Source organism: Cuculus canorus, chromosome 1 (assembly GCF_017976375.1).
Source record: "Cuculus canorus isolate bCucCan1 chromosome 1, bCucCan1.pri, whole genome shotgun sequence".
Lineage (NCBI taxonomy): Eukaryota > Metazoa > Chordata > Aves > Cuculiformes > Cuculidae > Cuculus > Cuculus canorus.
This window is the reverse complement of record NC_071401.1, coordinates 138,362,774-138,379,030: the sequence shown is the minus strand read 5'-3', so window position 1 is coordinate 138,379,030 and position 16,257 is coordinate 138,362,774. Positions and strand designations below refer to the sequence as shown.

The 16,257-nt window shown below is 38.3% G+C and overlaps 1 protein-coding gene across 2 annotated transcripts in view; it reads left to right on the top strand.

Annotated features, from left to right (window-relative positions):
• Nucleotides 1-15,901, top strand: part of PDE3A (phosphodiesterase 3A) — a 258,155-nt gene extending 242,254 nt beyond the window's left edge. For both annotated transcript variants that reach the window (XM_054056250.1, XM_054056251.1), the window contains exons 13-16: nucleotides 2,415-2,618; nucleotides 4,791-4,946; nucleotides 9,240-9,480; nucleotides 12,972-15,901. In XM_054056250.1, the coding sequence (XP_053912225.1) occupies nucleotides 2,415-2,618; nucleotides 4,791-4,946; nucleotides 9,240-9,480; nucleotides 12,972-13,219 (849 nt within the window). In that variant the 3' untranslated portion in view covers nucleotides 13,220-15,901. The remainder of the gene's footprint in view (nucleotides 1-2,414; nucleotides 2,619-4,790; nucleotides 4,947-9,239; nucleotides 9,481-12,971) is intronic.
• Nucleotides 15,902-16,257: the final 356 nt, after the last annotated feature.

Sequence of the window (16,257 nt, the reverse complement as noted above, 5' to 3'; positions counted from 1 at the left end):
ACCTCTCCTTGCCAGTGGTGCCTGTGGTTTCTTTTAAGCACCAGTCTACGAAATATTTTGAAACAGCTTTTCAAGGTGACAGAAATGATTACTTCACTTGGAGATTACCAGTAAGGTGGTCTTACACAACTTCATGACCTTCAGAGAGTAGAGCTGTTAAAAAAGATACTGATGAAATGTCTTAGTAAAGGAGAAGCTAATGCTCTGCTGACTGATAGAGAATCTGTGACTGTGAAATAAAGAACTATTCACAGAATCACGAAATTATAGAATTGTTTCAGTTGGAAAAAACCTTTAAGATCATTGAGTCCAACCCTTAACCTAACACTGCCAACTCCACCACTAAATCATGTTCCTACGTACCACACCTACATGTCTTTCAAATACCTCCAGGGATGGTGACAATCACTTCCGTGGGCAGCCTGTTCCGATGCTTAACAACCCTTTCTGTGAGGAAGTTTTTCCTAATATCCAGTCTAAGCTTCCCTTGGCACAACTTGAGGCCATTTCCTTCAGTCTTATCACTTGTTACTTGGCAGAAGAGACTGCAACCCGCCTTACTACAACTTCCTTTCAGGTAGCTGTAAATTCTACCCAATAAGGCACAGAAAGATTAAAATAAAAAAAAGACCTTAGCTGTATAGTTGACAGTGCACCATGCATGTGAGTTTGCACATGATCATAACGTGTTTTGTGTTGTTCCTATAGAATATGAGCAGCTGCAATCTTTTTTTGAATGTATTTTTACACTGTGCATCTATAGGGGGCAGAGGATGTGCGGAAAATAAATCTCATAAGTTGAGACTTACCTAAGGTTACACAGAATTTGCTCCCAATGCTGCGAGTTGAACTCGGCAACTCTGAGTTACTATTTATTGTCTTAATTATGAGATTTCTTTCATTACTTTATATAGCTGACCTGCCTGCCTTCAGCATATTGTGCTGAAAAATATTTCTATGGACAAGGAAAGAAAAAAAATAGCTTAACGGTGAGAAGTCAGGTAGAGATACAGTAACTCTAGTTTTACTCCCCAACTTGGATGCAGACTTCCTCTCTCACCAAGAACAAGTCACCTGAACTTGCTTTGTTTCTGTCCATGAACTGATAAAATACTTCTCATCCTTGCAACATTTTTGTATGATCAAGAACTTTGATAATAGTCAGGCAAATAGATTAATAAATCTATTTTTAAGAAATGAGTGCTATGGCTTTGTGGTTGTAAAAATCAACAGAGGAAGCTAGATGATTAACCTTAATGTATTGTCCATAGTTTGAAAATAAATTAATGGGAGAAAATAAAATCTTTCTTGTTATATTTTGGGGGTTGGGTTAGGTTTGTTGTTTGTTTATTTTTTTTTGTTTTAATCTGATATCACCTGAAATTTGCAGAACTTGTATTCAGCATCTAGTTTTTTCCTTCTTTTTCACAACAAGCAGCGTCAGCTTCCAGTAATGATAAATTGTTGGTGTATTAAAAATCTGTCCTCAGGAGTCAGGCCTGGGTAGTGGGGTATATCTATCTCAAATGCTTACTGTGCAGTTAGGCAAGATGAGCTGTAATGCTGAGTTGCTTCAGCAACCCTTTCTCTAGGGTAAAGAATATATTCTGTACTCTAGGATGGGGCTGATTTTTTTCCTCTCTTGATGACAAAAAAGTATTATTGAAGTGAAAAGACACCGGAATGTATCTGTGTATGTTTCTAGCTTGTATCTATTTTACATAGAAGCATATTTCCAAAACTTTTCTTTCCATAAACCAAATTATCAAAAGACTGAATGTTGCTAAAATGGAGAGATTTCCTGGATGATTGTTGTTCCTGAAAGTCCATTTTCTAGATCTTTATTTAGTTTCTGAATGGAATTGCTATCACTATGAGAGTTACACGTCTTGTTTTGGTAAAGATTTAACCAATTTTGGATCTATCAAGCTGAGTAGGTGTTGTCAGATTGCAAACTGGAATTTCACTTCTTTATTTGTTTGGAATCAGTCCAATATGTACAGAATATCCGTGTAGAAACACCAAAGACAATAATCCTTCTTGAATGAGGTTAGTTTCGAGAAAAGGGGAATCGCACATCTCTATTATATTAGTCATTTATTTATGGCCTGAAACAGAATAATCTGTTGTCATATGGTGCAGTTTAGTCAAGGAACCAAAGACCTTTGAGAGAAAAAAATACAGATTTTACAAATCAATGTTCCAATAACACTGCAGATGTCTACTATTAGTCCTGTGAAAATTGCATCTTCAAACCTCAGGATGATCTTAAGAAAACCCAAACCACCAAACAAATCAACCAAACCTGAGCCTCTCTCCCTTGCATCCTTCCCACATCATTCTTATTTCTGCATTACAGTGTTTCTTTGGCTCAAGAAGTTTCTAGCTTTCAGCTGCCCACATTACTTTCACAGGCGGTGCTGTACAACGACCGCTCCGTCCTGGAGAACCACCACGCCGCTGCTGCCTGGAACCTTTTCATGTCGAGGCCAGAGTACAACTTCCTGGTCAACCTTGACCACGTGGAGTTCAAGCATTTCCGCTTCCTCGTTATTGAGGCAATTTTGGCTACTGACCTGAAGAAACACTTTGATTTTGTTGCCAAATTCAATGCCAAGGTAAGAAGATTGATTTGGTTTTCAGTTACATGGTCAGAAAAGACTGTGGGGTTTGATAGCATCACACTGAAAACACTAGAAAACCTGCTGGTTGCTTTTTCTTCTGGTTGTCCTTTTGGCTGCTGTAAAACATTCTGTTGAATAGTAATGTGGCATTTCTGTTACATTTTACTTATTTAAATTTAGTGACACAGCGTCATTCCTTGTACATATTATTTTTTTATCAGAAACTGGATTAAGACTAAGAATATTATGGACTATTTGAATGTGAATATCACTTACATCCTACTTTTCAACATTGTTTTCTTGTTCACTGGCATTTTGGGGTCATTAATGAAACACTCGGGGAAAAAAATCAAAGGTGTTACCAATTTTCCATAATGGCAAAATATTTGATGTGAATTTTTGGTGGTTTAATTGTATTGTTATTGCCAAAGCACAGAAATCATAACAATTTTGAAATTCTCAAAAGCAATGAAAGTATGAGCTCTCTCTCCAGCTTTGTTTCAAATGGCTAAACCACAAAGAAGGGTCATTAAAGATTTTTCCTGCACAATCCATTTAGTGAATATAAAATTGCAACCCTGGGAAGCCTTTCTTAAATATTATTGTATGGTTTTAGCTTAATGTATTGGAAATCGCCAATTAGTATCATCTATCAAAGCTGGATGTTGTAACAAACCATGTTACCTAGACAATACCTACCTTGGAGCTGGTACTTCTTGTTGTTTGTGAGGAGCACATCAAGCACATTGTGATTCTCATCCAGGACTGGGTTTTGGTGACATAAAAAAAAAATGTTTTCTTGTATTGATTAGGATGGGCCTGTATCCTGAAACTTTGAAGCCTCCAAATGTATGACTGGTTTTGCTTTCCATTTCCATGTAACATCTCTCTTTGTTAGGCTCTAAGAAACTGTGAAGGCCTTAAATTATGGTCCAAAGTAAACAGAGAACTGACCTGTAGATCCGTAAAAGTCTGAACTCCTGCACCCCTGCTAGTCATATCCCAAAACCTTGGGTAATATGAGAGGGATTTTTTACATCTTGATTTTAAACTCTGGGGTCCTCTTCAGCTGCCTATTCTCCTCTTAAAGTATTGAACTTACTGACAGATTCTCATCTATCAGGGCTACATTGACAATAAAGCATGGGGAAGTTAGGCTATCTGAATTTGACCTTTAAACGTGAGAGTTTGGACCAAACCCTTCATTTCTGTGAACATAAGTAAGAAATTAAAAAAGGCAAGATAAGCCAGTGATCATTGTGGCATTGTCAGAGCGATTAACAAGAGGACAAGCTTGACCAAAGTACTATGTGTAAATTGTAGACATTGAAAACAACATTTGTTTTAAATCTATTAGGCTGGACAGCAGTAGGTGCAGCCACCATTGTAAGCAGGCTAGATGATACCTGAGATAGTGCAGATAAATAAGAGGACAGTCTGATGTATCAGGTCCTGCCTGCTCACCAAAGATTTGTAAGGACAAATAATAAACAAATAATTAACCTCCTTCTCTCTCCTTATTGTTTGAATAGTCAAATGATCATGCATGAAGAAAAAGTGGAAGGTGAAAATATTAACCAGAGTTTGTGGCTGAGCCTCACTTTCCTACAGTAATCACTGCCTTAAAAAGAGATTATTTATGTTTCTTTGCAAAACTTCTTTTTTACTAGAGTCGTCTTAAGAGAGGGGACACCACATTTTATTGTGGAAGATATAGGAAATACAGAGAAAAGGAAAAAGATAGTGTATATTTCAGGTAGATTCAATAGGGAAATAAACTTGTTATATGTGTCTTCACTGCAATGAATTCAGCTTGGTGTTTGATGGTAATTTAGTTTTGTGTACAAATTATGTAGTAACTTCTTGGGAAACATTGTGAAAAAGTTGCATTTGTTTTCCTATAAAATGCCTTCAAATAGGCATATCATATGTTAAATATTAATTTCTCATATGTTATCTTAATGTTCATTATTTTTCACTTATTGTTATTACAGATTGATCTACAGGTGATTGTAAATTCTGACCTTAGGTTAGCTCACCTGCTTATACTTGTGATATTGTTAAATAGCTAAATATACTGTAAGATCTCCCAGGGCAGAATGTCCTCTGTGCGTGCGTTCTTTTTTCCAGGATTATTTTCATGGTTTTCCTTTTTCTGTCTACTAGGTGAATGATGATGTTGGAATTGACTGGACTAATGAGAACGACCGCTTGCTTGTTTGCCAAATGTGCATCAAACTGGCTGACATAAATGGGCCTGCAAAATGCAAAGATTTGCATCTGCAGTGGACAGAAGGCATTGTCAATGAGTTTTATGAACAGGTAAACGTATGCCCAAAGTAGTGTCTGCTGGTTTCATGTCCTGTGTTAAGCAATCCCACAGAATGCTAGTGCTGGTGATGAGTGAAAATCAAAGAGAATTAGGGCTGAGGGGTGTGGCTAGAGTTGCGCTAGTCCATCCTTTTAGTGGGTCACTGGAAGTCCATTTGTCACTGAAGCTTCTGATGTTTCCTCAGAGACCTCTGATGATGAGGTTTCTACAGGCTTAACTGTTTCAGTCTGACGGAACATCCTTACAGTGGATATGGCGATCAAGTGTTCCTTTCCTCTTTCTTTTCTATTAGCAGTCCTCACATCTCCCCTTCAGTCTACTTTAGTGCGAACTATTTTTGTGTCCTTCCTTCTGACTTTTCAAGGCATCTGTTGGTTGTTATTGCTCTCCTTTGTAGTGACTGCAGGTGGCTCACACGTATTGACATGTGGTCTCTAATTGGGACACCACATCCTTATTGAGATGATCTAAACAGAGCAGAGGGTTTATTTTAGCTTCCCTGTGGGCCACGTCTCTGTTCACACACAGAGAACCTTTATGTACTGAGCACAGCTATAACACTGACTTTCAATTTCTCACAGACTAACCGTATCTGCTCCCTACACATTGATCCTGACTAATACTTTATTCTTTAAGGTAACGCTTTCAACTTTCAGAGGAATTGTCAGTACAACTGCACTAATTATACAAGACTAAACTGATGGTAGCATGAGGAAGGAAGACAGACACCGATTGATTTACAAAGATTTGGGAATGCAGCCAGGCACTACTCCTCTTCTGCTAGGTGTAAGGGATCCCTTAATCAAACCTTTTCTCATTATAACCTATTTAGACCTGTCGAGTGCAAAGAACAGGGATGTTCCCACAGTATTCCTCTTCATGAGTGGGAACATATTTTGAATGTGCTGGTTAGGCTAAACTCCACATCCTGTGTTTTCAAGATAAAATGAGCAGGCTAAATCACTGAACTGGACACCCCACACACTTCTCAGGGAGGGCTGTGCAGTAACTTAAAGGCACAAGCTAATCCCTTTTAAAGCCTTTTCATCTTCCCTTAAATTTACTGTACTTATATTTCGGAAAAAAAAATAGGATTTTCTGCTGCTGCTGCCTTCTAGAGTATGTAAAGAGGTGTCAAAAGGGATAAAATGCAGACACTGACCTGAAGCATCTTAATTTCTTCCAGAGCTCCCAAGGAAAAGAGAATGATGACAGTTACATATATTATATATGTAGTGGATTCCATTTTTCTTTACATTTTTTCTCAAAGAAAGAAAGTGAGCCTCATACAAACAGTGGTCAACCTTCATGTCCCAAATTTTCTTTCAGGAAATGCTTTATTTTGTATTTGTCTATTCTCATTATATCTCTCTCAACAAATTGTACTTCACTTAATTGTGATGATGATCGTAGTTTATGTGAGTGACCACTGCATGCGAATCAAACCTGCTTATCAGGTATATGATATGACTCTCCTTTTATCCAATAGAACTAATATCAGAGGGCAGTAAGTGCTCCAGTACATTAAAATCATCAAAGTGTTCAACAGTGAATCAAGCTTAGGGGGAACATGTGTGGGAGGATATTTTGCTATCTGTTCCACAGTAGGAGTCTGGGTTATTTTGCATCAGTCAGAAAGGTGAGCTACTAATGCTTTCATGCTCTTGGAAGCTTCTCCAAAGGACTGTTGGAGATCATCTTTCTTATAATCTTGTAATTTAAAAAAAAAAAGCATTTGAGCTGTATCCTCTCAGCAAAGTTTGATTCAGAACGCAGATGTTATCTTTGTTAATGTCATTGCATTTGTCATAGGGCTTGTGGGCAAATGTATTTAAAGTCTTGGCTCGCAAATTCCAAGAGCTTATATAGTGAGTAAGACACTAGGGGGGTTTGGTTTTGTTTTTATTTTAATAGAAGATGTGTGTTCACTGGACTGAGAAATCATGGCCTGGTGGATTTCATGTTTTGGTTTTTCTTTTTTTTTTTGCATGGCATGAGTTGCCATGGGGACAGGATACTGATAGGATTGAAAACAGAGAACATTTTCTTCCTAGGATTTACTTTTGGCAGTAAGGAGGATAAGCTAGATTCTCTATTTATTCACCCTAAGTTAAAATCTTGTTTTCTTTAATGTAACATGACATGAGAGGTGTATCAAACTATGTTCTGCATGTTATTGGTTATCAAATTTTTTTTCTGACAAAGGAAGAGTCTTCATTTCTGATTTCTAAAAAGGAGAATTTTATGGGAAGTTTCAATTTCCCTAGAACTGTTATCAAAAAGCTTACATATGTACATTTAATCCATTCTGTCAAAATAATGAAATATCTTTCTTCAGTATACACCACTACTTTAATCAACACCAGTTCCTCTGCAGAATTTAACTCTTGTGTAAATAGAAAACTCCTTATTAAAAAATGTTGCACAGAAATATTTAAAATCCTCTGTCATAATGATACAGTATGTTTCCTGTTCTTCCCTCCACATGCTCAGCATACTTATTTGAAGACCAGTCAGACATATTAAAAATAATCAAAAAAGACAGTGCAAGATTTATCACATAATAAATCATGTTTTAACAGGATGTGGAAAAAGAATTTGTAAACATTTCAATAGTCACCTTTCCTCCCACTACTGACAGCTTACAGCCAGGAAATCACAGATATTGTAAAGAAGAGCAAGCTGCCACGTCTTCTTAATTTGCTTGCAGTTTCAAGAATGGATGGCATTTTTCTTTGTTTTGTTAACATTAATATTTTGTGTTTGATGATTGAACATAAAATTTTAGGGTAGGTTATTATAGAAGTAACAAAACAAAACACCAGAAATGAGACATTTGTCGTAGATGCCTCAAAATTTAACTCTTGTTCTTCAGCCTTCCCAGATATCGACAGGGTGTTGACCAGATACAGTGTCCGTGACTATTGAAAATTTAGATTACAAGGTGATAAATTCTAGCAATCTGTAAAGTAATGGGAGCTGATACTGTGTCACCAAATGCTAATCTATGTTCTCAAATACAGAACTCTGTATTGTATTAAAACATTAATTTGCATATTGGGATTGTTCCGCTTAGAGAAGAGAAGGCTCCAGGCTTATAGCAGCCTGCCAGTACTTAAAGGAGGCCTACAATAAATCTGGGAAGGGGCTCTTTATCAGGAAGTGCAGTGATAGGTAACAATTTTAAACTGAAGGAGGGGAGATTTAGATTAGATATTGGGAAGACATTTTTTTTTTACTGTGAGGGTGGTGAGGCACTGGAACAGGTTGCCCAGAGAAGTCATGGGTGCCCCATCCCTGGAGGTATTCAAAGCCAGATTAGATGAGGCTTTGAGCAACCTGACCTAGTGGAAGGTGTCCCTGCCCATGGCAGCGGGGTTGAAACTGGATGATCTTTAAAGTCCCTTCCAACCCAGACGACTCTATGATATGATGATATGATTATATGATTCTATATCAGGCTTGATTTAGGGGATTGGATTTTTTCTTGGGAAGATGGCATCCAGTCCTGAAAACTGTACTCAGCTGCAGACGAATTGATATCACCAGGAACTTTGCTGTGGTGAGGATGAGTGACTACAGCACACTTGGTTCTGCAAGAAAGCTTTACCTTCCTTTACATCATGAGACGAGGGGGAAAAAAGTCTTACCATAACTCCCTTCTACCACCTCTCCCCAAGAAAAGCTAGCAAGAAGTCAAAAGGTTTTATGCAAAAGATTTACTTCTTCTGAGTAATCCCTGCTTTCATAGGGATCATTCTAATAGTCCTACATAACAAATACAGAACCTCTGCCTGTTATGTATAGTAAGGACAAAATAAATAAGAAAACTAGTTTGATGAAGTAACCCTTGCTTGTAGAAGTTCAGTCTTGTTCCATGTACACATGGCTGACTACAAGGTTGTGAGCTAACAGCCACAAAATCAGAATGGATTTTTTGAAACTAATGTTTTAATGGAGAAAAAAAATAATTTTCAAATTTTCATACTCAGTGTAAAGTCCAGGAAAAGGGTGGTGGGCATAATTTTGCACAGTCATTAACTAACATTTTTGTTAAATTCACACTGTCAGTAGTGCGTCACCTTACAAGGAAAGAACTGTAATTAATGACTTGACATGATGGCACTGTAGAAATGTCATGTTGGCATGCTAAGGTAGTGGCATTAGAGTTGAATTATTTTTCTTTTATCATTTTTTAGTTGGTTTGATGTGTGTTACTCCTTTTTGTGACATGTTTTCTTTTCATTTACTTCAGAGAAATTACTCCTATTTTTCATCTCCAGGGTGATGAAGAGGCTAGCCTGGGCTTGCCAATCAGTCCTTTCATGGATCGTTCTGCTCCTCAGCTGGCACACCTCCAGGAATCTTTCATCACTCACATTGTGGGACCACTGTGTAATTCCTATGACTCAGCTGGGCTGATGCCAGGAAAATGGATAGAAGATAGCGATGAATCAGGAGACACTGATGAGCATGAAGAGGAAGAAACAGGAGAAATGGAAACTTGTGAAAATGCTGATTCTGGTAAGTTGTTCACACTTACAATTTTCAGCAAGTTCTATATTGTGGCCAAAAGCTAAGCAGATGTATTGAAGAAGCACAGAGACCTTGAACTGGTCAGGCTCGATGTGGCCCTGTCCAGATTTACAGTGATTCAGTGGTGTCCTTGGAGAACCTGGCATGTAGCCAGTTGCGTTGGTTATGGAGGGTCTGCATGGTTTCAAGGCTAATATGCACTGCTGTTCGTATCTGCAACTCATTTCTGCCTTCAGTTGAGGTTTCTGGTGATGGATCACCTATCTATGCGTAAGGGCTTTTTAGACTATTTCAGCAGTGACGTTTGTAGACTGCAACAATTTCAGTTGAACCGAGGATGGTTGGGAGAGGGTTTTTCAAGGAAATCACTCATTGTTCCAGTGAGTTAGCATGATGTACAGAAATAATAGAATGAGTCTCTGAGATGCTGATGCAGTAAAAAACTTTTTAGCAATAGAAGTTTTGTAATGCAAAAGAAAAAGAAATTTGGATGGAGAAGAGAGGAGAGAGAATAGGCATTGCTGAGCATTGCTGTGTTGTGTGCTGGAAGCTGCATCACTTGGCCCTTCTGGCTAATCAGTAACTAAAACTGATAGTCTCCTGCCTCTACTCCAGGTGGGCAATAGTGCTGACATTTGTCATCCTGAGAGGAAACTTTGTACTCTGAAAGATCATCTCAGGAACTCATTGGAAGTGATTTGTAAGAAAAAAGGCTGCAGCTGTAGACCTGTTTCTTTTACGAGTTTGATCCTGCATGCCTTACCTTTTCCTCTCTTTTGTGTTCCTTCTCCCGCTGAATTTCTTACTACTGTTCTTTTATTTCCTTCCTCTGGGTCATCTTTCTCTCCCTCTCCTATATGTAATCCTTCTAGAAAGCACCAGCTTTAAGTGCACTACTGAAATACTGATACGTAGCTTTTTCTCTTAACAACCTATTTTTTTCTGTTCTTTCCCACACACTTCCATGCCCTACTGAGTGTCATCCCTATTTTCTGTTGGGAAAGCTGAAAAGCAGAAAGATTTGATGATTGCGATAAGTCACATGAACATGATGACTCAGAGCTAAAATCTATGTCTGCTGATGTGCAGAACTGACCATTTTTAAGAAATCATTGCTGTTGTTCGCATGTGCACTTGCACACATAAAAAGTTTCAGTTCACATGCACAAAAAGTGGTGTTGAGAAGAGCAGACATTAAGTAGTCTAACACACACAGGTTTATTTTAGCACCTTTTGATATATCAGCTCTGTAATAGCAGGCAGAGCAACATATTTCTGTGGCAGATTGGCATTTATGGAACTACCTGCCGGGGGTAAGCGTATGTATTTGTTAGCCAACATAGACCTCAAAGCCTGAAACTGATATTGCTCTATTGAATAGAAAGACGAAGGATGTTCTCATTTATCCATTGGAGCGTCTAACCTTACTTTGAAATCTTCAATTTCCTTTCATCTCGTTTTTCTATTTACTTATCTTCTGTACCATTGCTAGTCAAGTCCAACAATGCTGCTTTCAAGTTAAAAGCACAGACCATTATTAAGACTTGTCACATTGAAAACAGACCATATTTTAGTTGTCTTCTTTTTCACATTCTGCTCCATAACAGTACTTTACTATTCAATTGGTGCTTTTAGGCTCTTCGTCTTCTTCAAAGCCTTAAAAATATATGTATCAGAAGTTTTGAAATATCAAAACAAAGTCCTCCTACTTCCTTCTTACCAAATCTGGGGTGCACAATGTTCCAAACTGTTTTCTTCTGGTTCCCTAAATTCTCTGTGTGGATTTGGATCAGGAACCTACAGCATCTTTTGTGTCAATATAGGGGTCTTACATGTCCTATATCTATGATCAACACAGTTTTGGATGTTCTAGACTTTCTCAGTGAAACAAAAGATTAAGATGTCAGATGCATAGGTACTATGAGTAGTGTAGATATTGGTGGAGATGTTTTTATTCTTGATGCAATTGCCTTTTAGGCCAGTGATAATGTAATTGTGGCAGAAAACACTCCAGCTAGGTCCTGATAATTCACTGAAGCAGTTGAGTTAGATTTAAGAGTTATAAAATGTTAAGGTAGCTCAAAATTAGTTTTGTTATTAAACAGGAACATGTAATTCTCCCGAAGTTCTGATGCAAGTATAAGAATTAAACAGGCTCAGTCTTTAGTGATTCAGACAAATTTTAACACCACAGCAAGTGCTCACTAGTGTCTCCAGAGAGCAACAAGATGCAGGGTCACCTGGGAAACCCAAGAGAGAATGTCCTGCTGTGGTATTGGCAGGGTAGGGGCTTCTTATTAGTGCTGAACCTGAAGGTCTCCTACAGGGAACCAAAGACTTTCTAATGAAGGATTGAGTTGGATTTGGTCTGTGCTCAGTGAAAAGTGCTTTGTTTCCATTTCAAAAGCTTCAAGGGCTAAACGTTTTGGATCCTGACACAGACATACTTTAGGCAACCTGCAAATACTAATCCACGCAAATTTATTTGGTACAAAACATTCCTCTACGTCACCTTCTTTAAAAAAGAAATCAGCAGTTGTCTTTGGAGGGGTTGTTATTTCGTTTCTGTGACTGCCATTAACACTGTTAATGACCAGGAAAAATTTTCAGGCTTTGTACTGTTAAGGAGTTAACAATCTGCATTGAACGCTCTATATTGACACAGAAAAAACCCACGCTTCAGACAGCAAAACACTTGTACTGCAGTACTGTCAGGAGCCATGAGAACTAACAGTGGCAAAAACATTTTATAGGTTATCAGCACGGGACTGATAGTTCAAAACCAAAGACAAGTGAGATCCCTCATGGTATTTGACTACATGACGACTTCTTCAGTGGTTAGACTGTATTGCCAAAGCCATATTGTGCAAAGGCTTTAAGGTCATCTTCACTGAGATGGTAGAGTGGTAAATCTCTGACTTAGAAAAGAAAACATAGGAATGGGTTCCCTCCTGTGATTACTAATGCTTACTAAGTGATTATCCTTCTAAAGCACAGCTCAGATCAGAGGTAAATTATGGCAAAAACAAAAATCAAATTTTTTTCTCTGGGGCAATCAGCAACGATCTGTTGGGTGGCAGGGGTGTGTCACAGAACTGAATGTGTGTGTTAGGGAGTAGGTTGATCAGAGTCTTTAAGTATTTGATATTAAAAAAAATGGACAGAAACATATCGGCAATATGTTTTATTCATAGTCATTTAAGTACTAGCTGTCTGTCTAAGCCGCATAGTCAGGGATAGCAAGCAGCTTATGATGGGATGACAGTGGGGCTAAAACCATACAGGATGCCAGTTTGCTGTCCCAAAGGTCTGGAGAGGCATGGCCTGCTGAATTTTAAGACTGTTTAAGTTTGTGGTTTTAAAAGTCTCTTGTTGCAGTTCCTACATGTCACAGTACACCCTGTCAGCTCCCTACTCCTTCAGTCCTTTTTCCTTCCTTCACAGAAAATGGTACACTGACATCACATGGTATTTTACAGGAAAGAAGAAGTTCAAGAGGAGGAAAATCTACTGTCAGATCACTCAGCACCTGCTTCAGAACCATAAAATGTGGAAGAAAGTAATTGAGGATGAGGAGAGGTTAGCCGGGACAGAGAAGCAAGGACCAGAGCAATCAACACTGCACCAATCTTCAGAACAAATCCAGGCCATCAGGGAAGAGGAGGAGGAGAAAGGGAAGCCCAAGAGGGATGAAGAGGAGAACACAACTGTAGAACCGAACCAATGACAATATTTACAGCAGTATTTTAATAGATTGACTCATGCACAGACTCTTTCTCAAGCCAGCACAGCATTTAGACACAACACTGTAGAAGTATGGGTTAATGCGCCTACAGCTGTTTAATTTGTTTCTCTTTCCTTTTTATGGTGAGGTACATTGTTTATTGTTTAAAATCCTATGCTCAAAGAAGCTTTCACACTGCGACACCAGATTTACAGACGTTTTTTAAAGAGGTTTGAGAGTGGGTGGAATTATATAAATATATATAGCCAGGGTTATTGGCTGCACACTTCAGCAAAATACATTTAATGGTATATTATGGTCACTGTGATATTTACAGAAGAAAATTATCTAAAGAAATACTGCTTCTAAAGCACATTTGCAGTTAACAGTACCAGTTAAGTAGCTTTTGCTCTTAACGCTGAGGGATAAAAGTTCCAAAGCTTTATATGAATGGTGATATATCCTGCCAACATATACGTGTGCGTGTGAAAGGGCGTTTGCGAGTGTAAGTGGATGCAATGTAAAATAGCATAGTTTGAGATCTTATTAGACTAGCTGTAGCACTTGTCCTGATAAATGAAAATTAACAGAAGCCCTGAATTTTAGAGAATTTGTGCCCACAAGGGAACCAGAGACCATTTTGAGGACCTTTGCATTCCCCGTAGCCCTCAAAGTCCCAGTTTGCACTCTGGCGGTAGACAGCAGCCTTTCAGCGGGGACTGTGGTGGCCCAAGGTGCTGGCCTAGTCCCATCTGGCTGTCTAGGTTCCTCTACCTCTTTCTCTTCCTCCTCCTCGGCACTTCCAAGACTGCTGGTGAAGGTGAAAGGGATGTGCCAAGAAATTTATTTTCAAAAGGGGGTTATAAGGGGCTGTGTGGCATGCTGGTCTGTTCCCCTTGAGAGGACCTGACCCTCTGAATGCTTCTGAGTGCATGAATGGCTGTGTGGGGCAGTGTGTGTGTTCAGGCAGGAGGGAAAAGAGAGCAAATGTATGTGCGTACTTGGAAACTAGAGGCATGCTGTCATCTTCCTACCCTGACTTGTGCCTCCATGCATCAGTGGCCAAAGGTATCGTTTAAGAACAAAGGTAAACTACTGTCTGTTGAGAGAAAAAGAAGGGGGATGTGAGGGCTATGCCCTTCCTCAGAGTAAAAGCAAATGATGCATTAGGAGCAGGGTGGGGGACAGATGCCAGTCCTGCGTCGACTGGACACTTACGTGTCTCAGCAACCACTCACAAGAGCTTCAGAGAACTTGGCTTCTCAGTGTGCTGGATGGGAGCAGTTTGTTGCTGGCATTCTACTTAGAAGCAGCGCGTTTGATCCCACCAATATACTTACTCTATTTCTTTTTTCTTTTTTTTTAAGAGAAAGGAGAAGGTCGAGCCTGTAAGAAAAGCAGATCTTTTTTTTGTGTTCTGTTTTTTTGTTTTCTCTGTTGTTTTTGCTGTGAGCCAAATGTCTATTTAAAAGGTTGGATATTCACTTTCAATATTTTATTTCACGATATTATATTTGTCAATGATTAGCTATCTAGATGTAAATATGGAAAAATTTTTATGGGTTCCTGTAGATAATGATAACTTTAAGAAAAAAAAAAAAAGAAAAAGAAAAAAAGGGAAAAGTTTTTTTGTAAAGCTAATTTTTTTAAAAAATAAATACAAAAACATTTTTATACAGTGTAGCCCTTTCCAAACCCAACAAATAAAGTCTTGAGTAATTTGTATAGACCCTTCCGGGAAGCCAGTGGTCTACAGGTTCAAGGCTTTGAAATATTAATGCTCTTTGGAACTGGTGGCACCAACCAGTACCACACAAATTAGAGTTTTGTTCCCGCAAGAAGAATTATATATATAAAGTTCATTATCTCTCGAAAATCATTTAACTTTGTTTGCATCTTATATTTTAATCCTGCAGCCCCTTGCCAAGAAGAGAGTTGCTTATGTGAGAACACTTGTGAAAGCAAGGGTTTGTAGAAGTCCTTTCTATATTAAATTTCTGACATTGCATCCATCTTTTTTTGCTATTTTTATGTATTCACCATATTCATGGTCCTATTGATACCTCCCCAAAAATGTTGGAAAACATTCACTATCAAAGCCACTCAGCATCTGTGTTGTCACTCCAGAGTTTCTTCTTGCTTTGCACTTCCATTAGAGTGAGCTTTTGCTGGAAAACAGGATTCTAGCTCCTTATTGATTGCATTTGCCCGATATTGTCCCATCCTACTGTTATCAATAGAGAAGGCATTTACCTTTCAACAGAGTGACTAGATCATGACTCTGAATACTCTCGTATCAGCAGAAATATTTAGTGTTTTTCAATGAAATCAGAAAAGAAAAGATCCAAGTTGCACTATTATCTTAAAGGGAAAGGATCTAGTGGAATTGATTAAAAACAAGAGAAAGATGTCTCCAAGATCTCAGCAAGTGTCCACCAATTCCAGCTTGCACCGTTTTCACACCTCTCCAGTCACTTCAATTAATCACTGTATTTGGAGTTTTCTTGTACAATTGATATGCATAACTTATAGTATGAGAAGAATTTACTATCCCTCATTCTGTCCTTTAAAAATTAAACTTACAGAAATGCTTTAAAATATCACATTTGCGGGCACTTTTTTCTCCATTTTGAGTGCATGATCACTAGGACTGTTTTGGGTTGTTTTTTTTTTAATTCTGCCTTTGCTAGAAAAAAGGCAGTAAAAAAGTTAAAAAGTAAGTTATTGCAGAAGGCATTAGTGGATACTTGGTAAAATTACGAAGAGGTATTCAAGAATGAGGCCAGTCCTGCAAATGGAGTTCCATATAATCCTCTAAGCAGGCACTCACGGGGTGGAAATGAGAAAAATTATCCTAAAAATGTGCTGAAATGAAATTATTAAGTTATCCCTACCTCATTTTTGGTTGCCGTTAGGTATAATCGGTTTTAGCTTTTAATTTGTTAAGCTTTCTTTCTATAGTGCCAGTGCAGCTGTCACAAATTGTTGCTGCATTGCTACACGAGCCTGTTTGTGGAGGCAGTTTGGTTAACTGAGGTCTT